General features: G+C 37.9%; 1 protein-coding gene across 8 annotated transcripts in view; it reads right to left on the reverse strand.

The window, feature by feature from the left end:
* The window catches only part of mcf2l2 (MCF.2 cell line derived transforming sequence-like 2), a 191,871-nt gene that overhangs the window by 3,360 nt on the left and 166,509 nt on the right, over window positions 1-22,002 (reverse strand). For 5 of the 8 annotated variants that reach the window (XM_084722383.1, XM_084722388.1, XM_084722382.1 and 2 more), the window contains exons 29-33: window positions 20,300-20,398; window positions 15,782-15,853; window positions 14,175-14,285; window positions 12,670-12,779; window positions 9,837-9,952 (exon numbers count right to left, since the gene is read on the reverse strand). In XM_084722383.1, the coding sequence (XP_084578509.1) occupies window positions 9,837-9,952; window positions 12,670-12,779; window positions 14,175-14,285; window positions 15,782-15,853; window positions 20,300-20,398 (508 nt within the window). Of the gene's footprint in view, window positions 1-9,832; window positions 9,953-12,669; window positions 12,780-14,174; window positions 14,286-15,781; window positions 15,854-20,299; window positions 20,399-22,002 lie in introns of those variants that run through there. The other 3 variants (XM_084722386.1, XM_084722389.1, XM_084722390.1) reach the window with 3 other exon arrangements.

The raw sequence follows: 22,002 nt of genomic DNA on the forward strand, positions 1-22,002 counted from the left end.
ATCGATCAAACTTTTAACAAGCAGTTAATCAAAATATTCTGTATTGCAACTAACACAACATAACAAACTGGATAAAAGCATTATTCTAATTATTAAAAATTATTAGAAGTCACATGTGATCAGTGATGTCACAGGTGCACTGGAGTAAACCTGTACATCAAGTCAGCCAACACTCGAAATCCTGCATATATACAAATGATCATCTGTGACTGTACTGAAAATAACATGTTAAGATACCCCAGAGGAAAGGAATAGTTCAAAACAAGATCTGGTCTTTGTCTAACCTGCGTCTTCTCAACTTAAATGAGCTCAATTTAAGACCTAAATTAGACTTAAACAATCTCATACTTCTTAAATTTGGCTCCTTTGTCTCATCTCAGCCTGAGACTAATCTGAAACCAACTGAAGATCTTAAAATGTTCTTTTTTGTGTGTCACTGCGCTGTTTTCAATAATCAGCTCTTGAGATAACAGTGAGATCTTAAAGGAAACTCAGTTGTGAGAAATTAGATCCTAAATTTGTCTCAGTGGTCAAATTAAAGTCTTACAGCTGTCAAGGGGAAACTTCTGAGACACCTACGAGCTCAGCAAAAGATCTCCTGCTTTTCTTTTCTTTGGCTCCTTTATTCTCTGAAGGGAGGTTTAGGAGAAACAGTTAAGACTTAAGTGAGCTCAAAATAAGAATCTTGTTTATTTCTCATAAAGACAAAGAAAAGACAGTTTGGTTTACTCATTTATGGTGCAACTTATAAGAAAATGGCAATAAAACATGTTCAAATGTACTGTAATGGTGGATGAAGAGGTCTGGGCAAACTGTGCAGGGTTGGAGGTGAGTGAATTCAGTAAGAGACAGAGGTTTGAACTCGAGTTAAATGACTTGGGTCAGTCAGATGCAAGTAGCAAGTTTCACTCAACAAAATCAAAAAAGACTTGCAACTCAACTTGAATATATCTGATACTTTCTCTCAAGCCCACAGATTTGAAACAACCGTTATTTAAAAAGTGTGAATCCACCGTTCAGTTCATTTCCTGAATCAAAAAATATTAAAACTATTCATTCTTACTTTGCTCCCCGGATCCACTTTATTTGAATCAATCTGACAGCATCCAATCAAGTTGCAGGAGAGAAGCATGAAGACCTAATGTTATGTTACTGAACAGCAAAAACTATGATGGGATTAACAAAAAATGAGCCGCGTATTGAAAATGTGCAGGTCGTACATTACAGACAGAGAAACAACAACTTAACCTGACACATGGTCTGTTACACAGAACCATCTTGGAAGTTGTCCATAGAAACAGTTTGGAAAAGGGCAGGCACTTCCAAAAAACACGTGGCAGGTGATCACATGACCAATCATCTTCAACCAATCATCATCACCACCATGGAGAAAAGCCTTCAGTGTCGTTCTTTATTCTTCTTTCAATAAAGAAATACTCTCTCCAGTTCTGATATAACTGCTGCGATCACAGAATCTACGCTAACCTCTTAACCCTTTTCTTTTTGTTCAAGACGATAACTTGAAATTGCTGGCAAGATGGATTCTCACGTGATCTCTTCATCCTGCAAATCCAGCTGCCTCACAAGGTAAACAAGCAGCCACTGAGTTTCCTCTGTAGGTTGTCTGGGCTAAGCTCTAGAGACAGGGTTGATATAAGTGTGACTTTTTTCAACTTTTTTCTTCATAATTACAACTTTAAATCTCATACTTTCGATTTTAAATCTCATACTTTTGACTTTTTATCTCATAATTTTGACTTTTTATGACATAATCATGCCTTTTAATCTCATAATTATGACATTTTCCTCATAATTATGGTGTTTTTCCTCATAATTAGACTTTTTATCTCATAATTAGACTTTTTATGTCATAATTATGACTTACCATGGGGATATTTTTTTCTTACATTTGCAGAATGGGCTTCCATACATTCTGTATATTGTTTGAAGGTATTTATTTTGTCTTACTGTATCCACTGTAACACTCTGGTATAGCTAACTAAATATTTGATGGTAGAAAAGTTTACATCACCTTGCAAAAGTTTGCCACAGGTGACCACAAGTGACCACAGACATCAGCTACTGTCTATTTCATACCTGCCTCCAAAGTCAACTTCATGAGTGAGCAGGTGTTGTGTAGTTCTGTGTGTGTCTCTCTTGTGTACCCATATTATGTGCATGTACATGTATGTGTGCAAGTTCAGAAATTAATTAAATGCCATAAACATATCCTCAGACTGGTATGATTGTGTCTTAACTATGTCAGCAGCAGTAACCAGCGCAGACTGGCACAGGCTCCGTCCTGACTTTGTGTGATCAGTCATGATGCGTCTTTTTTCCAGCCAAGCCACCAGCACGCCTCCACCTTCTGAGAAGTTGACTTTGAGGACGCTGCAAGACTCTGGCATCATACATCAGAGTGAAGTAATTCCCTCTTTATTCTGCTCATACAGTGACTTAGTGTTGACAGCATGTGGTCGGATGTGTTAATGTGTTCTCAGCCCATATACAAATATACCACACACTGCCAACAGTAAGCCCACAGGGATGCAGCGTGTGTTGTGGGTGTGAAATGAAAGCCTAAATCTGAAGAGGTGCAACATTAGCAAGCATATTACTGCTTCTGTTGGGAAAAAAGTGACTATTAGCAGTATACACACACACACACACACACACACACACACACACACACACACACACACACACACACTCACACACACAAAGTGCCCCAGAAGTCGATCTACACATGAACACACCCATTCAGTGGCGCACTAAGGCTGTCTGAGGGCCAGGGGTGAAAAAAAGGGCACCACCTGTAGGGGGACACCAACACGGTGAAAACCGTTATAAATTTTAGGTAAAATTTGTTGAAAAATTCCTAAACATTTTTTTTTTTAACTATTTAAAGGCACTCAAAGGCAAAATAACTTTCTCTCATGTAGGGCAGCCCATATGGCACTGCATTGTGTTTTCTGCACTAGAAGGACGCTCTAGAGGACACTTTACCACATGTTGTCCACTGGAAGGGCACTTGAGAGAGCACTACTATGTTTTGTCTACTTAAAGGGCACCCTAGAGGGCACTTTATTGTGTTTTCTAAACTAAAAGGGCACTTTAACAGACATTTTACCACATTTGTCCACTGGAAGGTCACTTTAGAAGGCACTTTATCATGTTTTGTCCACTAGAAGGTCACTTTAGAAGGCACTTTATCATGTTTTGTCCACTAGAAGGTCACTTTAGAGGCACTTTACCAAATTTTGTCCACTAGGAAGGCATCCTGTTTATGTGAAGGGTACTTTTTAGGGCAATTTTACCATATTTTGTCCACCAGATGGGGACCCTTTATCTACCATGGGGGCATCTAAGAGGACACTTTAGCGTTGTTGTTTGCATATGAAGACACCAGGGGGATGATCACCCCCTCTTGCTCACCCTTGAGTCCACCAGTGCACCCACACACACATGCATAAATGAGGGTGTGTAGGACACACACAGCAGCACACAGTTCATCAGATTCATTCTGCAAAGTTCTACAGCTGCACATTAACTTTGATCCACCAAAAAAGCAAAAGAAAAAAGGGAGAACTTATGAATTCTTCATTTTCCTCAAGTGAGGAGGAGAGACAACTGTGAGTGAGTGAGACCTTTTAGCAGCGAAAACCCATAGATGTAGACGACAGGAGACGGTTTTAAGGGCTGAAATATGCATGAGCTGATGAAAAATGAGCATATTGAAGGCAAGTCGAGCTTTTATCTAACAGAGTATTAGTCACTTCCAAATGCAGAGAGCTTGCATGAGACCAAAACACTCTTTCAGCGGTTGATTCCAGAGGCTGTTTCTCCATAAAGGCAGTGGTCTCTGTTTTTCTGGGGAGCCGAAAGGATAGATGGTGGCAGTACGCTGAATGAAACAGAGATTTATTATTCATCTAAAGCCATTGTGTTTTCAGTCGCCTCCCTTGATTTGACAATAGACCATTAGTCGTTTTGTTGTTGTAGCTCCCACTGGTTCATCAGGGTAATGTTATAGTGAATGAAATTTTAATTTCAATCGAGCCACATTGAGCCTTTAATCCTTGTAGAGAGAGAACAGGGCAGTGGAGGAGCAGCTGTTGCACTAGTCTCATTTCCTTTCTCGGGCTCGGTTGATTAATGTGGACCAAACCCGAGATAGACTTTTAACCAGGGAAGCCATGGTGTGGGTAATGATTACAGATAGCAGCGGAGGAAGTGTGGAAAAAAAAAGGCTTTCCTTATGCAAAGCTCCATAATATCATCAACACTGATACAATCTGACACAATCCAACAGAGCAGCTCTGCATCAGACGCTGCCTCTCTAAAGCTTAATGTTCGATTTTTCTTGATACTCTGTCAGAGAGGATGGATTCAAGTCAATATCTGGGAGCTGAAGTTTATGGTGTTGTTGTATTGCACTGCATTATATTCTAAGGTCCATCCATCCATTTTCTTTATCCATTTATGCTCTTCAGGGTCGTGGGAGGCTGGAGTGCAGTATGTATTAGACTGGAGGCAGCAAACACTGTGGACAGCTCTGCAGTCTGTTGCAGGGTAGGAGAGCATACAGCACAGAACAGTAGCATGAACTGATACTGTAAGGTGTCAGATTTATATTCATATTTATTATGTCTAGATTTATATGCAGGTTTGGGAATTGTTTCAAATTCTTACAATTATCCCCACCAGATGTAAGCTGGGAGGGGATCATGCTTTTATGTGAGCATGAGTGAGTGCATGCGTGCATCTTGTCTGGAGCTAATCTTGAATACTACTTGACCGTCTAATATTTTTGAATGCTGAAGGACTTCCATGATTTACAATCATTGAAAAAAAAAATTGAAAACGTCATTTGTGCCTTTATGTTTTTATGACCAGAGGCATTATGTTTTCAGGTCATCCCAGTCTTGTGAACGCAACGTCTCAATAACACTTAGAGGGAATGTCTTTGAACTTTGCACAAATGTTCACTTGGACTCAGACATCAAGTGATTCCATTTTGGTGGCAAAAGGTCACAGTGACCTCACTGAACACATTTTTGGCAATAATTCAAGAATTCATACTCTAATTATGACAAAATTACCAACAAATGTCTAACATGATAAAATGATAACATTTTATATCCAAAATGTCAAAGGTCACCTTCACTGTGACATCATAATGTTCAGCTCTCTATCAGTCTCTAAGTGAAGACAGCATGTTTCTACCTGGAAATGATTCACTGGAATCACACATGTATAGTAGGTAAGTTACAGGTCAGTATAGTGGTAAGTTCCATATTAAATTCCTTAAAAGTCTTCACTACAGACATGATATGAGTCTGGATGTAAACTGTAACTTGACTGGTTGGTTGAAACAAACAACTGTGAGGCAGTAATTCTATTTTCTGACTGCTGTGTTTTATACGACCACTGACAGCTGACATCTCACTCCTCTTAACCGGCCACTAGGGGCTGCAAGAGATCAACAACTGCTTCAGTTTGAAATCTTGTTTCAGCTCAGGACAATGTATGTAGAGATCATGTTAATTTTGGTGAAATTTTACAAATTTCCACCGGTTGCATCTGGCAGTTGTGATGGCTTTGCAGAAGGTGCTTCACTATCTGTTTCCTGCAGGGATCTGCACTCTACTCAGTGACCTCCTTTAGTTCAATATTAGGTTTGATACAAAATTGGACTTTCCAACATGTTCTGACTTTCAACCCATTCAATATGGCTGCTTGGTCAATGGCCCTACTCACTATAGTTGTATTTCTACTACATGGTAGGCTACTGGGCAACTCCAGGCTATTTGCTTTTGGCACTTCTACTTCATTTTTCCACTGTAGTTGGGAAACAGCACACACAGGAGGTTTGGTCTACACTGTACATTTCTGTTCTTCATATGTCTGCACTTTGTTAATTGATCACAGCATGGTTTTACAGACAGCCATTTCTGAGTAAATAAAAAAATGTGATTGCATGGTTATTCACGCAACCAATCAGTGGTCTCCAGTGTTTTCAAGTCACCTTTTAGTATCACCTCAGCCTGTTTGGGACCTTGACCGAAGAAGCACAAGGTACCAGGTACTATCCATAATGGGGCTCTGCAGTCAAGTTAGCAATAATAATATATAATGTCCAGATAGATTTTCAAAATAAAAGCGTTGTTAGGTTAAGGAAAAGATTGTGATTTGGGTTAAAATAAAACAAAATAGTTATGAAAGTTAACACATATAATGTAACATATGTACACTCCAAAAGTTAAAAATAAGTCAACACTGACTATTGCTCCCACATGGGAAACAAACCCAGTCTCTTGGGTGAAAGTCCTGTTTGATCTTCTCATTCCTGATTTTCTCACTCTTTATACTATGTCACCTGATTTCAATGACACATCAAAACATAACGCTTGGGGGGTTCTTGCAGAAATGACACTAGAGGTGTGTTGAAGCACAGGGGCACTGAACAAGAAAGTGTTTTTACTCTGGTTTACCCAGTCCTGTATATGAAAAAAATCCTTTAAAGAGCTGACACAGCACAACACAGCAAAGAAAAACACCAACTAACTGACTGAAAACCATAACAAACATAATTACTGCTAAGTTACTATCGCAGGAATGAAGAGAGAAAAAATAGACCCCAGTTCTCTGTGTTCTGTAAGTGTTCATTCATGCTTCAAATAGCACTGCTTTTTCTGGATGCAGAGACTGACTGCAGCTGTTTTTCTGAGGAGCTCGCCATTATTCTCAACGCTGGCTGTCGACAAACATTGAGGAGAATTCCACATCTATGGATTGGACATAGATATGAGTGGGTTTACATACCATTCAATTCACAAATTCACTCAACAAAGAAAACATAATCTGTCTGTTCTTTCAGTGAAAACACTGTATCATCCTACAATTCTGACCAACCTCGGTGCAGATAGTTTGACATTGAAAATTCATCTTGAATTAGACACACAACTCTGAATCTAATCAAGATTGTGTCATTTCTCATACAGACAATCAAAGGATTATGAAAACATATTGCTGGAGGTGACACAAAGCCTCAATGTCACCATTTACGCTGCTTTTGCTACCATTTGTGAATTTCAATTAAAGCTCTTTGAAATGTGTTGGCACCAAGACTGCTGCAATCTACTGCATCAATTTAGTGCAAAATGGTGCATGACTAAAATTACACAATGATGCAATTTTTCAATGAGCCCATATCTGGCTGATGAGTGCATCCTAAACAGCAGAGTGGAAGGTAGCACACAGTGTTATTAGGGTCATTTGAGCAGGTTTCTGGTGAAACATTGACACCAATATGGCCCATTGAGCTGCCTCATAGCAGCAAATGACCATAACACAGCTGCAGGTGGTTGATAGGCCTGTTGATGAATGCCAATGAATCTGTGACTGCTTCACCAAGTGATGACTTTTAAAACTGTGGCCCGTACTTTCTTCGGGAACGACAGCTCACAGACCAACCAACAACCTCCTCCAACAACAATTACTGTTACAACCCACCTACTGGCACTTTCAGCTGCTCAACAAAGAGCTATTTTGCTCTGAGTGATGGAGCAGTATGCAGTGTTTCGCATATATACAGTGCCCTCAAATGAACTGTAAGCTGTCTTGAGAGCATCAATAGTGAGCTATGAGGAAAAGTCTACATGCATGCCAGCTGTTTCAGAATCACAGGAATAAACTCAAGTTATAGTGTCTGTGTATGTATACACTTATTCTTGAAAACTTGGACAAATCATGTCCTAGCAACAAAAAAAATTCAAAACCTAGCCTTCAAAGCCTAAAACTAACAATACCTACTGACAACAGGTAAAAATGTGATATCAGCACATCAGCATTGTTTTAAAATTGATTTTTGTTGGCCCTTTAAAGTTGTGTCCCCGACTTCTGTTAACTCAGTCATATTTTTTTTTTATTTTACAAAAAACTGATTTAATCAGGCATAAAAAGGGTTAGCTATACCCTAAGGTCCTGCTTTAAAAATATTTCTATCAGATGTGTCTCAGTTGTAACATGTCAACTGTGTCGTCCTTCTAAATCAAAGCTAAATAAGAATTCTGTGTATTTTGATTAACAGCAAGAGAACTCTGAGACAGGAGATCACTACGACCATGCTGTGAAATGAAAATTATTTTGTCAGCTCTGTAAGACAGTCATCTTTTAAGATATATTTTCCAGAATAATTTAAGAGTAAAAATCAAAACCCCTCAACCCCCCCAATTCTCAAGAATGAAGGATCTATTTTAGGGTCAGTGCTTTTCTGCATTAGTGATCTACACATTTGTTCTAATTGTTTTGTTCAGTTATATGCAGATGATTATGTTGTATATATATATATATATATATATATATATATATATATATATGTATATAATTGCCAATGATATAATTAAATAAAACTATCATTATAAATAATAAGAGTTACGCTGTTTGGTAGTAGATTTATTTCTAAATTTTAATGTTCTGTTCACTATTATTATCACAGCTGCTTGCCAATTTACTAAAATATTTTTGATTTTTATTTATTTATTTATTTTTTTTTTGTATATTTGAGCACAACAGTTTCTACATTACAGTGACTGACTCCAACACCTCTCTTGTACCTGCCAGTGCAAAATGAACCCTTTATGGCATTTTCATTTTGGAGGGAAAAAATATTCCAACCCAGGGTGCTAAAAGACCAATATGATCACTGGAATAAAGCAAACAAGCAATATGTGCATGAGAAAAAGGGTTATTTTCCACTTTCAGTCACAAATGGTTCCAACCAATCACAACTAGAAAATTTAAAGAACAGAACAGCTGATACTGATTTCATGTTCAGTGTGGAACCTCAGGGAGTAACATAGGTGGACATCACATTTCAGGCACACCTCCCACTCACACCTGTGCATACAAACAAACAAACTATGCTTTCTGCTATGGCTATGTTTCTATTTATTTGTTATTGGCAATTAATATAATTAATTAATAATAATCAATTACAGTGGAATCCAAAATTCTTCTGTCTTCATTATAAATGCATGCTCTAAAATAGCAGTTACCACTCCTTTTGGTGCAGAAGTATTACTATGATTATTACTTTCCTAATGGCATAACTAATCATGTTATTTCCAATATACAGCTCTGCAACTGGATTGTAACTGGTGAGATACCACCTGAATACTGACTTTGATTGCTGCTCACAACTCACCTCTGCCTCCATTCATTTAATTTTCATAACAAGCTCTTTAGTGCCACGATGATGACAAGTTAAAAAGATGCTATCCACGGCCAATCACAAAAATAAAATACACAGAGATAACAATGAAATGCTGAGTGTATAGAGACCAAAGACCAAATCTAGAAGTAAGCAGAAAATATAATGAAAAGACTCTGTAATAGGCAAAGTATGATCCTTTTGTTGCTATTGAGAATGTGCTTCAACAATAGACGTCTTCTGCAAGGAACGCTGAGCCAAAAATATAAACTCCTTAGGAGAACTACAAAAAAAATTCCACAAATGAGAGTGGAAACAGAAGACTCGCACAGCTATTATAGTTTATAGAGGGCGCAGAGAGTGAATGAGATGCTCAACACAAGTGCCCTAAATAAAGTAGAATGCAATGTCAGACAGTTTATTTTGGCCTTATTTGTGAGACGTTTGCTCAAAGTGGCAAGTTAGTTTATGTTCTTGCACCTTTATTTGGGAACAAGACGTGTTTGCAATGGCAGATGGGTGCCCACTGAGCCAGAGACTTCAAATATACTGCTGAATACTGCTACTGCAACAATGAGGGGGCAGGAACAAGCTAACAGAGCTGGGGCCGACTGGGACTCACCAGTGTCCGTTCTCCGCCTCCTCCAGAAACTGGACCAGGTCGCCTGACTCCAGAGAGAGGTCTCGCGCTTCATGAGACTCGTAGGTCAGCTGCACCCGGAAACGACCGCTGTCGCCCTGCGGAAAGACATGGCGGAGTCAACCTCTACGTTTTGACAGGTCCATTCTGAAAGTGGTTACAGTTTTGGTGAAATTCGTGGATTTTACTAAACCTTAATGCTGACAAATAGTTCCTCAATTTTAGCTGACTGTTACTTTCACTGGTAAAATAATAAATATCCCCAACAGCAGATTATATGAGCTCAAACTAATAAACGCTACTTAAATCCTCCCTCCAGTCATGTTTAAAACAATATGAAATGCTATGTCTGATATGTTTTTTTTTGCCAAATAAATTCAAATTCCTTGTTCAAATGCCTTACATATAGCTCAACACCTCGCCTTTGTTTAGTATGCAAGGATTCATGAATATGCAAATAATACTTGTTACATCTTTTTTGCCATGTTTTCTTTATCTCTTATGACACACCATGGTCATTTTGATGATTTAGTACAGTAATTATATCACAGATTTATCCTTTAAGATGCAGTAATGAGTTTTGAACTATGCTCAATGGACAAAGAAGAAATGATCTAAATCAGGGGTGGGCAATTATTTTTCATGGGGGTTCACATGAGAAATTGATCAGGCTGCTGTGGACCAGACACAAATGATATAACGTCCTCATAATGTCCAAATCTCTAATAACGGGATGGTCAGAAGTGTTCTATATAGGACACTTCTACTGTTGCTCATCCTTTCTGAATTACCATGTGATGAACTGTGGGCTGCGGGCCATATGAAACCTTTCAGAGGGCTGCATCCGGCCCCATTTTGCCCAGATCTGGTCTAAATACATCCCAGATGTAAATCCTTCATGCTCCATCTCCCACTTCTCATGCCTATGTGTTCTGGTCGCTAAGTTTCAAGAATTTTGGTCTCTCATCTTTAAACAATTGCAGAACACCTGAACAAACTGACCTGCGCCCATTCTAGCTGTCTTTGGTACCCCTCCAGACCCCCTATACTGTCCAAGTCTGAGGCCGATTGTATTGCTTTTGCTACCCTGCTTGCCACATTCCTAATTTTACTTAAATGGAAAGATGCACACCCACCTACCTTTACTCACTGGATAAGAAAAAATAGGGACAATAAAATACTCATTAATGGGCTCCACAAAGACTTTCTATAAAGTATGGAATCCCCTCATTAACCACATTAAAGTTTAACTGCCAACTATTCCATAAAAAAAGAAAGATTCTGCATGCTCACTTAAAGAGATAGTTCACACAAAAATGAAAATTTAGTCATAATCTACTCACCCTCATGCTGACTGGCAGTTTCACAGGAAACAAGTGTTGCAGCATCTCCCAAACAACATTGATGCATGGTGATCAGTTTTCAAATGTGAAAAACAACAGGGAAAAAAAAAAAACCCATCCCAACATGCTGTTTGCACACCGTCACACCACATACACCCAGTGTGCATGTGGCTCCAAGCTAAGGATCTATAGTGAAAATTCAGGATAAAAACATGGTGTAAATAACAGTTTTTATTCAACTTGGCATGTTGGGGCTTTAGGAGATTTGGATTACACCAGACGAGCAGTATGGAGGCATTTTATGTTTTTATTCTGTTGTTTTTTAAATTTAAAAACTGGTCACCATTCACTTCCATTCATTCCCATTGTCGAGTAGATAATGACTGAATTTTCATTTTGAGGGGGACTATCCCTAATATGTGCATTACTGATTTCCTTACAAGTATATACCTGATAGCCTGATATATATATCTGTGTATGCATATAGAAATGTGCATGTGTGTGTATATGCATATGATTTTGATTTTCTTTTTTATTGGAGTTTCATAGTGTTTTCTTCTGTCTTATTTGTCACAGAGTAATAAACAGAGTCATGAAAAAAAGATGCAGTAATGAAGTGGTTTTTTTGAGGGGGGGGGCTCACAACGAGCTAACATCACACACAGTCCACTAAATTTACTCTTCACTCTCTTCTTGGCTCTGTTTTTTCTCTGTTTGTACTGCGCTGATCAATGAAAAATTATTGATCAGTGCAGCTTTAAAGGATTCAAAAGGATTTGACAGGCTGATTGACAAGCAGATATCACTGAGGTTTTTATTACATCCAGACTCCACACAAAGACAGGAGTCCTGCTTATTCACTTTGTCCTTGTTGTCTGCTGTTACAGCCACAGGCAGGATTCTGTGATTAAATGCAAATAATTTAATTTGCCCATCTTTCATCTGATGCAAAAATGTCAATTCTTTGAAAGAGTGTGCGTCACTAACATGCTCAGTGTTTGTGTGCATGGCTCTCTACTGTACATCACACAGATTATAATGGATGTAGAGAGGCAGCCATGCCCAGCAGACCTGTGCAGCTATAATCCTCCCCGACTCCCCTCTCTCCTCCCTCGCTTCTTAAATGTCAAGTCGTCAGTGCCCGCTGCTAATGAGACACATGTCCATGGGAAATAATTAAGCAGCGGCGGGCTTCTCTTTCAGGGGGATCAGTAGGGGATTTAGAAGAAAAGAGGGGAAAGTGAAGGATGAGTGGAGAGGAAATGAGGGATGAGTGGAGAGCTGTCGAGGGATGGTGAGTGATCGTGTATGTGATGATTTATGGTGAAAGCTGACGTGACCCAGCAGGGCAGGAGTGAGATGGGTCGAGCTATGTTTTTCACTCAGGCCAACGTTTGTTTCAATCCAGAATCAAAGAACTTAGGCTAAATCAAATCAATCAATTTAAAAACGCAATCTTGGGTGTAACCTACATTTTTGTTGTTGCCTTCTTCTTCTGAGGAGTTGGAGGATTCCTCTGCGCTGGAATGGATCGTCTCAAAGTCGTCTGTGTCCATGGAGGGGAGGCGTCTCTGGGCCCAGCCTGCATGGAATCAATACATATTATTAACCACCAAAATGTACTCATAAACAAGGATACTGCTGTTCCAGTTGGCAGGTGATGGTGCTTCATTGACGGAGAAGCAAAGTTGCTGTGCAGTTACGTCATTAGTCTTCCATCATCATGAAAGCTTGTAGAGTCTGTTTCTTAGAATTAATCCTGTAGTCAAGCTTCTCACACGCTGATCAAACCTGAGAGCAGGTAGAACAGTCAGGAACACTTTATTTGAAGGGGTGTGCATCAGAGGTGGCAAAAGTACACACATTCTTTACTTAACTAGCAGTACAGACTAAACTTCTTGACTGCAGGCAAAATAAAAAGTCGTCCTCTGCAGGACATTTCTACTGACTGTTTCTGAACTAAGCTACCTGAACCTCTTTTCTGATGTTTTTCAGCAGTTTATGTCTTGCATTGTCTTTTTTGTCTTGTTATGTCCTTTTCCTCTTGTTACATCTTTTTCATCCTTTTCGTCTCATTGCGTCATTTTTGGTCTTGTTATGTATTTTTTTGTCTCATTATGTTACATTCCTTCACATCACTTTTCATCTTCTTAGTCTCATTTGTTCTTTTACATCTTTAAGTAATTTTTCATATTCTTGCACCATTCTTTTGTCTTGATAAGACTTTTTTGTCGTGTTATGTCTTTTTTGTCATTACGTCTTTTCTGTCTTGTTACGTGTTTATTGTCTTGATATGTCTTTTTTGTCTTGTTACATCTTTTTTGTCTTGATACATCACTTTTCAGCTTGTTACATATTTTCCGTCTTGTTAAATCTTTTTCATATTGTCAAGTTGTCATAACATAGAAATCTCAAATATTAACTTTGTATTAAAATGACATAATTGACCAAATGATAATTAATTACAACAGTCAATCATTCCTTAGGACTCTGTCATGTTCACTAAAAGGTCATGGTTATGACAGCATCATGACTGTCTTATGCACACACCTTCAAATAAAGTGTTACTGAACAATGTCTAATACTGCTAACTGATCCTATATGCATGACAGACATGATCGAGCACGCTTTATGGATGAGAGTTCCTAGCCAAAATGAAAAGTTCTATCTAAGCATTCTGTAAAACAATGATTTCCATTCCAGCTGAGGTTTTGGAGAACTGTTTCTTTAACACCAGTTTGAGGGCAGAAATCAAGGTGCTGCAGAAGGAAGATGAAGTTAAACGTCTGAAAAATGAATAATATATAAGAAAAGACCAACACCAAACAACAATCAAAAAATTGAAATTTCTCAACAGCTTATCAACATGTAAAATGAAAAAAACAAAACAAAACAAAAAAAACAAAAAAAAAAAAAAAAAAACACTTCCACCAACCACACAAATGAGTGTATGAGAGGAGCAGTCCTCTCCTGTTACCTGGCTGGGAGGTGGATCTGGGCACAGCTGAGGTGCCGTCAGCAGCAGTAGCAGTGCTGCTAGTCATACTCTGACGTTTCTTGACTGCAGCCATAGCACCACGCAAAGTATCTGGAGGGAAGCCAAATGCTTTATACCATTCTTTTCATGATGATCGCCACTCTACATCTTCAGCCACAACCAACATTTAAAACGTGAAGGTGCTGATAGATAGAATGAAATTCAGTCTATCTGGAGCAGTGTAGCTCTATGCATGCATAAATCAAACAAGTAGTTAACTGGCCTACAACAAACCCTGCACCACAACAAAACTACAACAAAATACTATATCTGATACTTATGGAAGTCCATTTCTGACAATGTGGTGAAAAAAGACCCAGTGAGTGCTAAGTCACTATTATGAGATACCAAGTCCTTATTATGACATGTTAAGTCATTATTATGAGATACTAAGTCATTATTATTAGCTACTAAGTCATTATTATGAGATGCTAAGTCATTATTATGAGATGCTAAGTCATTATTATGTGGTGCTAAGTCATTATTATGAGATACCAAGTCCTTATTATGACATGTTAAGTCATTATTATTAGATACTAAGTTAGTATTATTAGATGCTAAGTCATTATTATGATATACTAAGTCATTATTATGATATACTAAGTCATTATTATGATATACTAAGTCATTATTATGATATACTAAGTCAGTATTATGATATACTAAGTCAGTATCATGAGATGCTAAGTTAGTATTATGATATACTAAGTCATTAATATGATATACTAAGTCAGTATTATGAGATGCTAAGTCATTAATATGATATACTAAGTCAGTATTATGAGATGCTAAGTCAGTATCATGATATACTAAGTCATTATTATGAGATACTAAGTCATTATTATGATATATTAAGTCATTATTATTAGATACTAAGTCATTATTATGAGATACTAAGTCATTATTATGAGATACTAAGTCATTATCATGATATGCTAAGTCAGTATTATGATATACTAAGTCATTATTATGATATACTAAGTCAGTATTATGAGATGCTAAGTCAGTATTATGATATACTAAGCCATTATTATGATATACTAAGTCAGTATTATGAGATGCTAAGTCAGTATTATGATATACTAAGTCATTAGTATGATATACTAAGTCAGTATTATGATATACTAAGTCATTAGTATGATATACTAAGTCAGTATTATGAGATACTATGCCATTAGTATGAGATAATATTATAAAATGCTAAGTAATTATTTTGAGAAGGTTTCTCATTCTAATGACTTGCAGGACTTTTTTTGAGTCACAAACATCACAGCACTTGCATATACCCTCCTTTCATTTGATGCTCATGCATTTTAAAACATCACGTCACAACACAAATCACAAGTCAACACAGCAGGCAAGAAACAGAAATATGTGAGGTGAACAAGCACACAAATATGTGCACATATACACACACAAACCACATTCTCAAAAAAAAAAAAAAAAAAAAAAAAAAAGTTGTGCCTATTCAACCAAACAACAGGCTACAAGGCCCAGCATGCTCGGAGCCTGTACATTAACATCAATATCTTGACATGTCCAAGTACCTTCATAACCAAATGGAGTGGGGTCACTCTTTATCTCATGTCTCTTGCTCTTTATGCTAGCAGAGAGGGGACCTGGCCAGGGGAAATAACATGCAACCAGAGGCTTAGTTAACAGTTTAAAAACAAGGCCGGCACACAGCATCACCTCCCAAACAAATCCCTTTAGACAACAGTTTAAGTCATGAAATGTGTTACACTGAGCTTCCATCTGTCAGTTTCAGTTGTACGTTTTACAAATGTTTGTTATGACTGTATTCAGCCTATTATGAAAGAGCGACAGTTCCCATAGGGTAACATTATGGTATGCAGAGGAAGTGGTGGCACTGCTGGAGAACAGCAGCAAACTGAAAAAAACAAACAAAAAATGTTCATGGTTGTTACTGGTTGGATGAGTGATTTTATAACCGTGTTACCTCTGTGGCTTTAATAATGACCACCATCAGTGTTAAAAGACTGAGGCTCACCACCAACTGTCACTTTAGGCAGCCCTACTTTAATCAAATGCATTATTTATTAGGTAGAAAGAATATAGAATTCATCCTGCCTAGACTCCTTCTTATAGTCTGAGAGAAACTTCAAATTGGCTCATAAGTATCTCTAAACTCAATTGATTTCCTTGTGCACAAAAAATGTCAAATTAAAAATGCTGTGGAATGAGGTCCATACTAAACATTCAACCCTGCATGCTGTAGTCTGGTGTGGTTATTATGGCTGCATTCAATTCAAACTTGGGCAGTGGATGAAGTTTTTTCGAACTGAGTTTCCTACACTGCTACAAAACAGTCATGTCATACTAGTGTGTCCTGACTGCTCTACTCTGACTGCTGATGGAATTAGTGCTGTGGATTTTATTTGCATTATTATGTACTTTACATGCTGAATTTGCCAGGGCAACAGGTGAACATGGAGGAATCCATTAAAGGGATAGTTCACCCAAAAATGAAGATTCACTCATTATCTACTCACCCCCATGCTGATTGAGGGTTGGGTTTATTTTGTTAGTCCATAAAACACTGCTGGAGCGCTGCAGAGTCTCCCAAACAATGGAAGTGAATGTTAACCAGTTTTCAAAAAAAAAAAAAAAAACTGGAAAAAAAGCATAAAATGCCTCCATACTGCTCATCTGGTATAATTCAAGTCTCCTAAAGCCCCAACATTTGCACACCGTCACACCACACAAACCCACTGCAGACAGTGTGCATGTGAACATGGCTCCAAGCTAAAGATCTACAGTGAAGATTCAGGATAAAAACGTGGTGTAAATAACATTTTTTTAGTCAACTTGGCATAATGGGACTTTAGGAGACTTGGATTACACCAGACGAGCAGTATGGAGGCATTCATATTTTTATTCTGCTGGTTTTTTTACATTTGAAAACTGGTCACCATTCACTTCCATTGTTTGGGAGATTCTGCAACACTGTTTTCCTGTGAAACTCCAGCAGGGTTTTGTGAACTAAAAAACTAAACCTGACCTTCAATTGGCATGAGGGAGAGTAGATAATGACTGAATTTTCATTTTTGGGTGAATTGCCCCTTTAAAGGAATAGTTTAGATTTTTTTAAGTGGGGTTGTACAAGGTACTAGCCACCAAAAATAAAGTAATCCATTAAGTGTGAATAATATTCAAGAGGACTTTGTTTCAACATTTGAGAGTTTTAATACAAAAAATCAGTGAGTTATAGGTGCTGAGACAAAAAGTGTTACAACTGTCCCTACTCTTCCCTACTGTATTTTTTAATTGAGACTAATTCATTAATCATTTGTAATTTAATGTTGGGAAATTGGAAGTCAAGACCACTTGTTCAGTTTTATTGACAGAGATAATGGTAGTTGCTGAGCAACCAAGACACATTTCCAGCAGCGTTGTATTTTTTTAATTCATTAAAGTTATTGAACATATAAATTAGAAAATGAAAATGGTCAAAATGGCCTCCTTGGCTGTTGTAGGCTCAGACTAATCAACCCCACCAGGGCCACCTATGGTAAATGTGTATGACACAAACGTGATGTGTACAGTGGTGCCGCTGTGTGTATGTTTGTATTGAAGCAAAGAAGTCTAACATTTTCTCATGATTTTAGTGCACAAGGTGATGAAAATTAAAATTAGAGGCTAAAAAGCTTGAGCCAAGTTCCCGACTCCACTGAGCACTTTACAGCCAATGTAATGCTCTCGTCACTCGAAGGTTATTGAAACACTCTTGACTGCATTCAGGAAAAAAAAAGAAATATAATAAAAGTCGAGGACAGAATGAGTAGAAATAGTTCAAGGGAAAACTTCAATAGCTCTCTTCTGCTGTTTTTAATTCCTCCCCTGCCTGTGCCTGCTTGAAAATGAACTTCTCATCTGTATTCCTGCAGTAAATTGCACTTCTACTGCCACTTTGAATGCCACCCGACATTTCAAATGTCAGCTTATCAAAATTCTTATTTCCTTAGTCGCTTTTTTAAAAAAAAAAAAAAAAAAAAGAATATCCATGTATGTCTACTCATTTGCAACTTTTTTTCCTTTTAACATTGTTTTCGTTCTCAGCAAAGGCTTGACTTCTCTATGCATCTCATAAATTTCAAGACAGAAGCAAATGGGGAGAAGGTAATAAGAAAATGTCTTTTTCTTTGCCCCCTCTCTATCCATGTACACACAGATTAAATTTGACTGAGTTTATGCCATGACTGACCTATGATAGTGAAGGATTTGTTGGAAAACGATAACATGGGATGTACACTGTGTGTATTTTCTAATTTTAACCCTGAATACATATATGTCAGTTCTTAGCATTCATCCAAGGGATGTATACTATATAAACTTTACATGTGTGTAAATTGTGTAAGTTCACTTTAAGAGAACAAGAAGTGGTTCCAGTTTTCCAACTGCCAATAAACACTAAAGAAGAAGTTCTGCCTGTTAATACAGTTTTCAAGAAAGAGCCACATTGTTTCCTGGGGACTTTCTGCTGTTTAGGGTTGAGTATCTCTGCTCTATACCTTTAATACGTCTACCTGTATACCTCTATAACTGACTGAAGTGTCAGGTTTATCAAATCTTCTACAGTCCAACAATACCTGCATTTAAGCATTTTTTAAAACCTGCATCCAGAAAAAAATAGTGTTCTTCAGTTCATATGAATGATTGGCCCACCACTGCAACAGATACAGTCAAGCAGGATGTATTTGACGGAGCTGGCAGTTGAGCACGCTGAGATGCCACCAAACGTTTGAAAGTATGGATATATCTGTGGCGTCTGATAACAATGAATGCATAAAATGAGGAAAGATTATTCTGGAATGCATCCACGATGGGTGTGAAGCAGAAAAAAGGTAATGGTACTGATAGATTTAGATTTTCTTCTCTGTGTTTCTGATTTAGGAGGAAAAACCCTAACCCTGACTATACATTAACAGGAAAGAATTATTTACATTGGCCTCTCTGCATTATAATATGAATTAAATATGAAAGAATTGCTAGAGAATGATCTTTTGTTTTAATTGAAGTGTTTATTGATCTATTGATTAAAAAAATCATTTACATGATTTTTTGTTTGCATCATGTCGGGCATTTATAAAAAGTCACTGATCACAATTATTTTTATTTTAGAAACAATAACAAGTATTTTTCATTGCTTTTAGAAAATTTGGCACATTTCAGTTAGTTTGGTTCTTCTTCATTCAAGCGGGAGCTTTTTTATTTCACATTTTGCTCAGCAAAAACAGCTCAGTTGATGTAAACTGAATTGGTTAATATAACAATTATGACAGACCAGGAAATGTTTAATGAAACGATTAAAATAGCAATTATTAGCTAGTTGCTCACTTGCTCATAGGTGTTTGCAACACACACGTGATTATAATGAGAGCAGGTTGCATATGCAAAAAACATTAAAGATGACTCTTAAATTAGTTTGTTTTAGAGTATTTTTGTGATTGCGGTGGAATAATGCAGATTGCATCATAAAATTCATGAGAATAATGATTGAGGGATTCACAAATACATTATCTTTTGTACCAGCTGTATTTGATATCTGATACACACATTTTCAACATGATTTGACAATAAAATTAGCTACAAAATATAATTATTGGTTGTTTCACTAATGTAAATATCCATATTGAAATATTAGTAACAATTAAACTGTTATTCTTATTGTAACATTTTTAAAATTAGCAAAGATTTCCCTGCCAAAAACATGAAGGCAGCCATGTCTCAGATTACATACAATGGTGTTTTCAGAACAGTGTTGATCATATTGTTGTAGAGGTCTCAGAACGTCATGTATCAAATATGATGCAAACGCTGTTACAGGGTTTACCCACATTTTTATTCCCCACTGAAAGAGCCTATCAGACAATACAATACATGCACACTGTGAACAGTACGAGAAACTTCATTAGTTTGCTGTCTGTGTGATTATGTAAAAAGTAATGACTGTGAACAGAAAAGAGAAAGAGAAAGAGAAAGCAAGAAAATATGGGAATAGCAAAATGAGGAGGCAGGAAGACTTTGGACAGCTAATCGAGTACCTTTTGTGCGTCTCGTGGCGAAGGTGGAGGAGGTGGAGGAGGCGAGAGAGGAAGTAAGAGAGAAACGGCGGGCAACCTGTGTCTCCTTAGGAGCTGGTTCTACAGCCAGAGAGGGGTCAGAGAGGAGGAGAAGGAGGCAGGGTGGGAGACCAGGGAGGAGCAACAGAACGGGAAGAAGAAGGAGTAAAAGGAAGGAAAGGGAGAAGAAGTCAGGAAGCAGAGGAGCAGTTATTAAACGTTGTTGATTGCTGTAAGAGTGGAATCCATGAAAAATATCATCAGCTCAAATGGAAATGGAAACAGAGAGATGAAAATGCAAAAGCAAAAAAAAAAAATACAGTTTGTCAAAAAAAAACCAAACCCTAACTCAAGTTCTACTTGCTGTACTACTTTTACCAGAACTTTTAACCTCCTCTCATGGTCTTCTTCAGAGGGACAGAGAAAAAAGGTAAAACATTGCCATATATTGCAAAGTGAATGAGTCATAAGTGTATAAAATTAGGTCTCAAAAGTTTTCTCTGCTCTGAAATGCTGGGGGCATGTCCACTCTGCTATCTCAGTGTCAAACACCACTACAACCTGAAAACAACCATCCAGCAGTTTTATTGGACATGTCCAGACATGTTTGAGCCACCAGAGCCAGAGGATGGTGACAGGATGTTTTTTTTTTTTCTGACTGGTTGTTGGAACTGAAGTGAGCTGAAGTGAACTGCTGGGCTGATTTGGACTGAGAGTTGCTGAAGGTATGTTTGTAACTGACTATTCAGGAGGAGGTAAGGTGGTACCATTGGACTGTAGGTAGTGTTGGGGGACAATGGATCCAGCTCGTCACCGAGCTTTTGGGTCATACAAAAAAATCCTTGATCATAGAAATTCAGAACTACATAGTCCTGAGTCTTTTCACTTCTTCTGCAACTATTTTCTAACTTTTATCACATGTTTAGAGGAAAAACTCCCTTTTCCCTTACAAGGACTTTAAAACTGGACACACAGGTAACTTATGACAGTTTGACTTTACCACAAACTATTGTCCAATAACTTGTTTGCAATTGACTTTCTGTGTGCACGTAAGTGACGTCAAAGTCACATTAGAGGACAAAGTACAAGGCTTCACATAAATATCTGTCAGCCATCACTAATTGACTAACTGTGGTTTTGAATGTCTCATTATACCTGATGCAACACCACCGCAACACAACTGTGGAGCAGCCTTCACTCATGTTAGAGATAGTTTTCGATCCATTGACATGCACGCTGTGACTTCAATGTAAAGGACTGGGGTTAAACCTGCGGGTTGAGCTCCGCCTGCTGTGCGTCAGCATAAAAACAGCCGAGAGATTCATGGTGTGAATGTCAGATTCACAGGTCACAGGATGGAGCAGAGAGAGAACGGCCCTTGATTTCAGTCGTTCCTTCAGTGGTCTGACATGTTGGGTTCATTGAGTGAGGACGTACACAGCAGTGAGGCTGCAGAGAGCCCTCCAGTTAACTGTGAGTCTATTCAACAGGAGGTCACCTGCCATCGACTCAGCATTGATTTCCATCTCATACAGCAGATAGCACATTCATCGCTCAAGTCAGTGTGTCCATATAATGTATGACTCCAAGTGTGTACATCAATCAATCAATCTCTTATTCATCATAGTATAATCACTGCAATAGTCTTCTTTACAGCTGCTGCTTTTTCTTTGTGTCATGCTCCA

Source organism: Lutjanus erythropterus, chromosome 7, assembly GCF_056507025.1.
Source record: "Lutjanus erythropterus isolate fLutEry1 chromosome 7, fLutEry1.hap2, whole genome shotgun sequence".
Classification (NCBI taxonomy): Eukaryota; Metazoa; Chordata; class Actinopteri; order Lutjaniformes; family Lutjanidae; genus Lutjanus; species Lutjanus erythropterus.